The 11099-nt window shown below is 43.6% G+C and overlaps 1 protein-coding gene across 3 annotated transcripts in view; it reads right to left on the bottom strand.

Moving 5' to 3' along the window:
* The window catches only part of nampt1 (nicotinamide phosphoribosyltransferase 1), a 52340-nt gene that overhangs the window by 14675 nt on the left and 26566 nt on the right, over nucleotides 1-11099 (bottom strand). For all 3 annotated transcript variants that reach the window (XR_013789012.1, XR_013789013.1, XM_079494674.1), the window contains exons 5-6: nucleotides 2670-2828; nucleotides 1155-1291 (exon numbers count right to left, since the gene is read on the bottom strand). Coding sequence is in view for 1 of the 3 variants with exons in the window: in XM_079494674.1 (XP_079350800.1) it covers nucleotides 1155-1291; nucleotides 2670-2828 (296 nt within the window). In the remaining 2 variants the exon portion in view is untranslated. The remainder of the gene's footprint in view (nucleotides 1-1154; nucleotides 1292-2669; nucleotides 2829-11099) is intronic.

The following is an 11099-nucleotide window of genomic DNA, read 5'->3' as shown; positions in this document are numbered from 1 at the left end:
AAGGCCGTCGGTGATCGGGAGTCGAACCCGCGGCACACTGCCAGACTGGATTATAGTAGTTTTCTGAAAAAAGCTATGTTTCTATGTCAGTCGTTCTTCGATTTTTCAAAAAATAGCAGACCTACAAGCTCGTAGCGCGCCACTCGGTGGCACGCTATGAGCTTGTAGATCTGCTATTTTTCAATAGCTAAAGCATAGCATAATGCTAACATAGCATAATGCTATGCTATCATAGCATAATGCTAACATAGCATAATGCTAACATAGCATAATGCTAACATAGCATAATGCTAACATAGCTATGCCGCTGAGCCACGGCCCAGGCTGGTCGCCGAGGTTTTGCTCGCTTTTTAGTCAGCCTGTATAAAATGCGCAATCCGGTCTAGGATCGCTAAAGAAGGAAAGGCAAAGCAAAACAAAAAAGAGAAAAAAAATATAGAAGATATCAATAATAAAGCTTATCAGACGGAACTTTATGCCAGAAGCAGTTGCCGGTTGGATTCCAACCGGCGGAAACCTACGTCAGGAGCAGTTAATTTGTTAAATCAACACTCTGGATTTTTCCAGTGTAGACTACTAGGCTAGGTATTCAATCCATCTATCGTGTGCAGTGTGTGTGTGTGTGTGTGTGTGTGTGTGTGTGTGTGTGTACATACATGCGCAGCTTGCATGTATAGTACACGTGTGTGTGTGTGTGTGTACGTACACGCGCAGCTTGCATGTATAGTACACGTGTGTGTGTGTGTGTGTGTGTGTACGTACATGCGCAGCTTGCATGTATAGTACACGTGTGTGTACGTACATGCGCAGCTTGCATGTATAGTACACGTGTGTGTACGTACATGCGCAGCTTGCATGTATAGTACACGTGTGTGTGTGTGTACGTACATGCGCAGCTTGCATGTATAGTACACGTGTGTGTGTGTGTACGTACATGCGCAGCTTGCATGTAAAGTACACGTGTGTGTGTGTGTGTGTGTACGTACATGCGCAGCTTGCATGTATAATACATGTGTGTGTGTGTGTGTGTGTGTGTGTGTGTGTGTGTGTGTGTGTGTGTGTGTGTGTGTGTGTGTGTGTGTGTACGTACATGCGCAGCTTGCATGTATAGTACACGTGTGTGTGTGTGTGTGTGTGTGTGTGTGTGTGTGTACCTGTGCTCTGCAGCAGGGACAGAAAACCCCGGCACAGGGTCTTTAGTGCCGTAGTATTTCTTAATGACGCCAATACCAGCTACCGTGTCTGTGCCCTTAAAGTTGACCAGGTGGGCAGAGGCTCCTATACCAGCAGTCTGGACAAGAGAAGAGAAGAGAGAGACGGACAGAAACATGCTTCCATTAGCCGGTCTGGATTTATAGATTAACCCATTTTGACCTGAGATCAGATGTTCTTCTACATCCTGACAGTTTTCTGAAAAAGCTATGTTTCTATGTCAGTCGTTCTTCGATTTTTCAAAAATAGCAGACCTACAAGCTCGTAGCGCGCCACTCGGTGGCGCGCTATGAGCTTGTAGATCTGCGATTTTTCAATAGCTAAAGCATAGCATAATGCTAACACCAAAAGGGGTTCCCGCCGAAAAGGGTTAATGCGACGTATCAATTTCCTCCAGTGGCTTTGACTTTCCGCACAAAGCAGCCTATTTGACGCCAGATATAACTAATTGTTTGACGTGGACTCTTGAATAACCTCCCGTCACTGCAACCGCATGTTCATAGATTTTTTACGTTCCCCTAGACTAGAGAATGGTTTATTCAAACTATTCAACTTTTCATCTCTTCCATTCATGAGATTGACGTTCCCCAACACTGGAGACAACCCCCCCCCCCCCCCCCCCCCCCCCCCCCCCCCCAAATAAGTGATTAACCCATTTTGGGCGGTGTTGGCATTATGTTATGCTTTAGCTATTGAAAAATCGAAGAACGACTGACATAGAAATATAGCTTTTTCAGAAAACTGTCAGGTTGTAGAAGACATTTTTTTGAATCTGATCTCAGGTCAAAATGGGTTAAAATAGTTAAAAATGGGTTAACTGAATGCTTTGCCATTCGACAATTTGAACAGCAACACTTCAGCAATCAACTATAGCGAAATCATTTTATCTTGACTTTATTTATCCATCTTGACTTCATCCAACAACTGGCATGTGAAGATCGGATGCCTTGTATAATGTTCTCCAACTTGTTAGGGCTGTGGAAACAGACATCGTGGTGTTGTGTTATTACCGCGTATCCCAAAACACCCATGTTTAGATTAACCCATTTAGACCTGATGTCGAAATGTATAAAACATGTCTTCAAAATCCTGACAGTTTTCTGAAAAACCTCATGTTTCTGTGGTGCTCAATATTTCATGTCAAGGACCCCAAAAATGATATGTAATATGCCTCCGCCCCCATCTGAAAATATGTCGTTCCAGGGTCCCCCCAGAACCAAAGATTTGAGTTAAAATGTTCACTCTGTAATATATATTCAAAGATTTGAGGCACATTTTCAAGATTTTTCAAAAATAGCAGACCTACAAGCTCGTAGCGCGCCACTCGGTGGCACGCTATGAGCAGACCTACAGAGTGGCGCGCTATGAGCTTGTAGGTCTGCTATTTTTGAAAAATCGTGAAAATGCGGCACAAATCTTTGAATATATATATATATATATATTCTTTGTGAACACACCTCTTGTGAAGACACTCCTCTGTAGCCGAAGTCATGCAGTTTATACTCCAGGCCCTCTAACTTCCCGGACGTCTCCAGGAGGTACTTGGCCAGAATCCTCTTCTGCTCTCTGGAGTTGGTTGCTACGGTGATGGGGTACCAGATCTGCACCAGGATGGTCTGGACGACGACGGAGCCAGGAAGATGAAGGAGGAGGAGGAGGAGGAGAGGTTGAAATAGAAATGATTAGATAAAAGCTAGCAGAACAATAACACAATAAGCATTTTCTTTTTTGTATCGCACCATTCATACTTAGAATGGTCAATGGGGGATTTACAAGCAACTCCTGGACAAAGTAAATACGGCCCAGAAACAGTAGCGTGAGGCCTCTGGCAAGGGCACAGGAGGCCTGTATGGCTTTGTTCGTGCCAAATCAACTTGGAAAAGGTCAAGTCAATATTATTATGGCATGTGTGCGTGTGTGTGTGTGTGTGTAGGGGCATGGTCAAGTTGTGCATGCCAAGTATGTGTGCATGTATTTCAATGGGAACAGCTATAGACCAGACACTAAGTCTGGGTGACATGTAACGACAGTCAACATACCATAATGGTACAATTCAATCTACTCAGGAAATGCTGTATGAAACGCCGTGAAACAGCCTTTCCGCAGATCCAATGGAACTGGGGAAATGGTAGCAGATCCCATACTCTCTCAGGGCTTATCTTGCCTTTAACCACATGATTTATTTGATTCATGATTTGATTAATTTGACATAATATACACATACCTAATATAGCCTACCATTTATTTCCAAAGGAAAGATGACCGTTTAGTTGCAGTGCCTCATCCTTTACATTACATACAATTATATTACATATGCATTAACCCATTTTGACCTGAGATCAGATTCTAAAAATGGTCTTCTACATCCTGACGGTTTTCTGAAAAAGCTATGTTTCTATGTCAGTCGTTCTTCGATTTTTCAAAAATAGCAGACCTACAAGCTCGTAGCGCGCCACTCGGTGGCGCGCTATGAGCTTGTAGATCTGCTATTTTTCCAATAGCTAAAGCATAACATAATGCTAACACAAAAAGGGGTTCCTGCCCAAAATGGGCTTAAGGGAACGTGTCGCCCACCAAAACCACAACAGACAGCGAAACAAGTCGACTCTTTTTAGCGACGGAAATTGTGATGAATGAATGAAATATGCACGGAGGAAAGGGAGGAAACTACGACAGACGGTTGGCTTCGTTAGGACTCGGGGGAGGATGCTTCTTTGGTAAAGTAAAAGTGTCTTTGTCCACTGCACTTGTTGCTGCTCTTGTGCCTCGAGACACGACCAACTTGGAACTGTACGTGTACACTTGTCTTGGCCACATTACTGTTGTAGCGTTCCGAGGTAGATACCATTTTTTTCAGACCGAGTACGAGTACACATTTTTTAGTACTCGCCGATACCGATACGAGTACTTTAGTTTTGTAGCGTAACGACTTATTTCACCCCCTTTTTCCTCATAGATGCAGATGGGTCTCTGATCTACACTCGTCAAGTTGTCATTTATTGGCTGTTTTATGGTGATTTGCTGCAGTGTTGGGGTCAGACTTGCTCCCGTTACATTCGTTCGGGCCTAATGTCAATTGGTTGTTTTGGTACTCGGGTCAAAGTATCGAGGGCCGGTTCCTGAGTACCGAGTGAGAGTACTTGAGGGTGGTATCGGCCCCGAGTAACCAGATAACCAGTATCGGTATCGGAACAAGTAAGACGCGGGAAGCGAACGCAGCTCGTAAATTGCAATAACAATGATTTTTTTAAGTTAAGTTTTTTTTAAAGTTTTCTTTTTTACTTTTTGTTTTTTTTAACGTTTTTTCTTTAAGTTTTTTTTAAGTTAATTTTTTTTTCAAGTTAAGTTGTGTGTGTGTGTGTGTGTGTGTGTGTGTGCGTGCATGTGTGTGTTTTTGTGTGTGATACAGCTGCACCCTCTGGTGGTGGGCGGGTGGTGTTACAGTGTGACACACACACAGACACACAGACATGATCTGCTGGGTCTCATAGTAAATGCTCACTGCGTTCGCAACAACTCCATTCCGAGGCGTAGGGAAGGGCATTAATGTGGGAGGATAGATGACAGCTGAAGTCCTCTCTTTGGAGGACTTCAGCGCCACACAGGTCACTCCATTTATTAATAAATCACACACGGCCAAAACGCCACCGCCAACAACAACACACTGACGCGCACGTCTTGCATCGTCATTCAGTGACAGGCTTCAGTTCATGCAAGAGCAATCTAGCTCATTTAGGCCCGACGTCGAGAAGAAAAAAGAAAAAAAAACATTCGCTCCGAAAGAATATGTATTCAAAGATTTGTGCTGCATTTTTACGATTTTTCAAAAAATAGCAGACCTACAAGCTCGTAGCGCGCCACCGAGTGGCGCGCTACGAGCTTGTAGATCTGCTATTTTTCCAATAGCTAAAAGTATAACATAATGCTTAGTTAAAACACCAAAAGGGGTCCAGAATGGATTAAATCCCTGAGCCTACATTATTGTGAGCTCCTGTGGCGAGGGAGGCGGCCGCGAATAGGCCGAAATATACGCAGAAAACGGATAAAAATCTTTTTTTTTTTTTTTTCTCCAGTCCACAGGTTGAGAATCACAGAGTGAACTGCTATTGGACATATAATTTTCAATGATGTGCTGTATTACTGCATTTTATGCTATCCTAAGGCTGTGATGATTTTTGTATGCGTTTTGTCCATGTATGTAGGCATGTACAGTACATTTTGTTCTGTCCACTCTTTATACATGTAACGACTGTGACGTAGGGCATTCACTTCTAGTCATTTTTACTAGTTGCCTAGTTTACTAGTCGACTAGTTGTTTAACTACCTATTATGTAAAAAATAAAATATTTTTTAATAAATATTTGTACATTGAAAAACTGTGTACATGGTGACTATAACTATAATCTACCTGATCTTGAGGTCTACAAAATCAGGAAAAAAATATCAACTAGTACCAACAAGGTCGACTAGTGGATTTACTAGTCGACTAGTAAACTAGTCGACTAGTTGCTTAATGCCCTACTGTGACGTATACAGACTCAGAGTATCACACACACACACACACACACACACACACACACACACACACACACACACACACACACACACACACACACACACACACACACACACACACACACACACACACACACACACACACACACACACACACACACACACACACACACACACACACACACACACACACACACACACACACACACACACACAGAGAGCAGGTCACATGTTTCCTGATGCGCTCATCACTATCATGTGACTGCCAGAGAAATACACGCACGCACACACACACACACACACACACACAGAGAGGCACACATTCACTGGCTGGGAAAGACATTGCAGACAGAAACACACACACACACACTCTCTCTCATGCATGCAAGGTCATGCTGGCTCTGCCTTGCCACTGCATTGATTTTAACATCTGCGCGCACGCACAAGCACACACACACACACACACACACACACACAGAATGTTTTGTGGCATCATCACAATGCGACAAACCAAGAATGTCAGCGGCAGGGGAGGGGCACACCCACACATGCACACACAGTCCCACATTGGTCAATGTCCCAGAACAAAATGGAGTGCCATAAGCAATGACAGAGAAGGACATAAAGGAGAGGAGGGAGTGTGTGTGGGGGGGGGGGGGGAAGAGAGAGAGAGAGAGAGAGAGAGAGAGAGAGAGAGAGAGAGAGAGAGAGAGAGAGAGAGAGAGAGAGAGAGACAGAGACACAGACAGACAGACAGACAGACAGCAGGAAGAGCAGAGGGAGGAAGACAAACTAACAAGACAGGAAGCAAGAACTAATAAAACAGACCAGATGAGGAGAAAGACCGAGGGAGGGAGGATGAGAGTCAGAGAGAGAGAGAGAGAGAGAGAGAGAGAGAGAGAGAGAGAGAGAGAGAGAGAGAGAGAGAGAGAGAGAGAGAGAGTGACCAGGTGACGGTAGTAGAGCCACTATCCAAGGACAGTGAGCTGAGTTAGGTCTATTTTTATGTCAGCTGTGTGTGTGTGTGCGCGCTGTGTATATATTTATATCCCTCATGAAGAATTCTGTGTGCGAGTGTGTGTTAAATCACATCTGAGGGACAGCAGGGTGCCTGTTCTGCCTGTGCACGGTTTTGACTGGATGTGAAGATTCTGTCTGCAATGATAGAATAATGTGTGCCTGTGTGTGTGTGTGTCTGTGTGTGCCTGTGTGTGTGTGTGCATGTGTGTGTGTGAGTTTTGTCTCATCTGGTTGGCATTTACTGTGGATGGTGTGTGTGTACGCAAGTGTGCATGTGTACTTTGTGTAATTTGAGACGTGCATGCATTATTTTACAATGCACTCAAAGTACATGAAAGGACCATGAAGAATGACTGTGTATGTTGTGTTGCGAGTAGAATGTGTACAGTACAGTGTGTGTGTGTGTGTGTGTGTGTGTGTGTGTGTGTGTGTGTGTGTGTGTGTGTGTGTGTGTGTGTGTGTGTGTGTGTGTGTGTGTGTGTGTGTGTGTGTGTGCGCGCGCGCGCGCGTCATGCACACTCACATTGCCCGTGTTCAAGTAACAGAGTGTGACCTATGAGTTACAGATCCCCCTGGATTGCTGTGCCCTCAACATGACATTGTCTTGTTATGAAAAAGAAAATCTAGACTAGCTTTCTGTTTTTATTATCACTCTCCATACCGTCCCAACCATTTCCGATTTGGCGTTGTAATAAATACTGTCAAATCTGCATTGTGCACCGATTATAGGTATAAGCCAAGGGGAGAGAGAGACAGATGACATTTATTAGATTCTATGATGCCGCTTTACAAATCGAATCTCAGATTAAGAGAATCATGTTTCTGAAAATTAAGTCCAGAGAGAAAGAGAGAGACACACACACACACACACACACACACACACACACACACACACACACACACACACACACACACACACACACACACACACACACACACACACACACACACACACACACACACACACACACACACACACACACACACACACACACACACACACACACACACACACACACACACACACACACACACACACACACACACACACACACACAGAGAGAGAGAGAAGAGAAGAGTAATGATGTGTGTCATGTTAAGTGTGTTAAATACTGCTGAGTCACGACTGACAGAAGTGAGTTTGACCAGAGCCCTTCTCTCCGAACTTAAGTCTGATGATGCACAGCTGAGAAGCATTATTTTATACGAGTTCAATTCCGGCATGGAGACCTGTGTTGTAAATGTCACTCTCAAGGCAAAAACAAGGCCTGAAACAATACTTATATCTTTAAAATGAAAATGTATTACTGACTGGTCACATGGTCAAACTCTTAAGAACAAATGTGAGTCACTAAGCTAGTAAGCACTAAGCAGTCATTTATGGTTTGAGGGAGAACTATACCTTCCAACACAGGAGATATCGTGACGATATCTGGCTTCATATGAAGAACCATTACATCGGTACGCAAATTTACACTCAGTCTAACTGTCAGACACAGCCTGGCTGGCTCCGACTATTCCCGGAAACAATTGCTTTTCAGTGAACAAGTATTTGATTTTGTCCAACCTTAAATAACTAATTTGCGCTCGTCTTTTGCAAAAACACTGTTTTTGCATGTGCGAGTGTGCTTACGAACATATATGTATGCGTGTCAGTGTGAGTATTAGTTGTACTTACTGTTATCGTGTGTCTGTGTGGGTGACTGTCGAAGATTTGTTGGTATTTACGAACGAAACCTTCAAGTTATTTATTTCGGTGTGGGGCATGCCATTAAACTTTGGCTGTTACGTGGGCAGTCTTTGTCTGTGGGCTTTCCGCAGTGATATTTACCAGTCAGTGCTCAACCGGTCAAGAGCCTATAGAGCAGGGGTGCCCACACTTTTTTGACTTGGTCTACTTTTAAAATTGCCAGCTCAAGGTGATCTACCAACCAAAAGATAATTATCCCTTTGCTTAAAATACTCAAAATATGTACCTATATGGCGAATAAATAAATAACATTAAGGCATTAGGACTTTCAAAATCTAGGTTTCAAAATCAATTCTATTTATTTATCTTTTCAGTTTCCCCGCATTGCAAAGAAGAGACTTAATTTCTGACTTTTTCGGATTTTCTGACTTGATCTGGCCTGTTAACATTTTCATAGACCTGGTTGCTTGTTTCTCTCTCAGTCACGAAATGTGGCAACTAAACCGTCAAAGCTAGTCCTAGTTTGTTTTGGTTGTGATGCATGGATGATGGCATCATGATGCTACCGCACAGACCACACAGACTACCGTGGAGGCGCGGACCCCCACGCAGACTATCGCGGACCCCCACGCAGACTATCGCGGACCTCCGCGCCGACCTCCGTGGGGGTCCGCGTCGACCTCCGCGGGGGTCCGTGCCGACCTCCGCGGGGGTCCGCGCCTCCGCGGTAGTCTGTGTGGGGGTCCGCGGATAATGGGGGTCCCCGCGGAGGAGTCTAGTCCATTTATTTTTTTAGAAAGGGTCCTTTGGTTACATTTGAAGCAGGCTAAGGCTACACTCGCAGTTACAGAGACCCAGCTCCCATACCCAATTTTGAGAATAGATTAACGGCGATATTTTTTTCTTTTTTCATGGCAAGGCCAAGCGGTCTACCTGCGCAGCGCTTGCGATCGACTGGTCGACCGCGATCGACGTAATGGGCACCCCTGCTATAGAGGGTAAAAGTGCTTCACTTTAAAGTGCTTAAAGTGAATGGCACATCGAGTGGCAAATCGAGTGGCAAAGCAACATGCAAAGTGAGTTTATCATTGTTTAATGCAATCAGATAGGACTTTTCTGTTTGGATGTATGGGCTGTCAAGGCCAGAAAGTAGTTTTTTGCCACTCAGTAGGCATTCCTGCATAACTTCCGGGTTTGATGATGATGTCACACGCATCCCCTCTATACTTACCACACACACGCAAATTTTGTTGACTAAGACTAAAACAGTAAACACTTTGATTTAGTCGACCAAGACTAGACTAAGACAAAACAATTTCAGATGACTAAATAGATACTGTAGGACTACGGTGTGTTATTCAGAAGACTGAGGCGAAATCAGAATTTGCTGCCAAATGAAGACTGGCATGACTAAGACTAAAAGACTAAGGTTTTGATATGAATTATTTAGTCCACTAAGACTAAAGCATTTTGACAGAATTTTGCTGTCAAAATGAACACTGCTCTCTACCCCTTTAGCTATGGCCCCACCTAATGCTAATACAGAGTGTTTCAGTATCCTCCCTAGTAGCCTCGGAAACCCAGACGTTTATTTCCAGGGAGAAAAAAAAAGTCTGGGTCCGAGTCCACTTCAATAAGCCTATCTCACAGAATTTCCCCGCCCCCTTAATACGCCCCCTTTTGGGGTTAGTGGTGATAGCGTGACGTCACTCCATAGACGCTGTTAACAGAGGTAATTTAAGAAGTCTACAACTTTTGTTTTCTCAAGGTAAGGTTTGTTTGTTCGAGCTGATTTACCATCTTGTTTGCTTCATAATAATATTGGTCTGTCACATTTTTACATTAGAAAATGTACTTAGATTCTCCATAGAAAAAAACGTGTAAATGCTAATGTTAAAGACACCACTATTTACCGGAAGTGGGCGTGGAAAGCGGGCTGTGAGATAGGCCTATTCGGCATAGAGTAGTGCAAACATCACTCACTCTCTGCTGATTTCTGATCGTCTGCACCTTTGTTAAATTGACACACGCACACATATACACACACTCCTCTCTCTCTCTCTCTCTCTGTCGCTCTAATTAATTAGTCTCATGTCTACTTTAGCTATGGCCCCACCTAATGCTAATACAGAGAGTTTCAGTATCCTCCCTAGTAAACCGGATGGCTAGCAAAGTGCAGAATGACTAGCCTTACGAGTGAGACAAGAAATTAATTGAGATCTGAATTAGCCAACATAACGAATTAATGTTCTAACCTTCGGACGTTCGGGGCCCAGTCCCTAGTTTGAGAATAACTGTACACTGTATGTGGTGTTTGTGTGTGTGTGTCTGCCTGCAAGTGAGTATAGTTTGTTTGAAGTTGTTGAGCAATAAAAAATAAAAGTAAAACTCGTATTCTTTGCTGCTGCTGCGGTTTCCCCCTGGGGGATTAATAAACCGTTATACTCACATCCTATCCTATCCAATTATGTGAAAGAAAGGCAGAACAACAAACACTACAAGAACCAAGAATGCTGGGGCTCATTTTGGCCTCCTAAACTGGTCCTATTTGAATTCTTTTGATTCAAAGATGCACGTGTGCTGTACATGCTCTGTGAAAGACAATACATAAATAACAATACTAAAACTCCTATCAGGCGTAAAAGACATTAAAATAAGGTTC

This window comes from Electrona antarctica, assembly GCF_951216825.1.
Source record: "Electrona antarctica genome assembly, chromosome: 23".
NCBI classification, from domain to species: domain Eukaryota; kingdom Metazoa; phylum Chordata; class Actinopteri; order Myctophiformes; family Myctophidae; genus Electrona; species Electrona antarctica.
The sequence above is the reverse complement of the archived record's forward strand: the minus strand, read 5'-3'. Positions and strand labels throughout refer to the sequence as shown.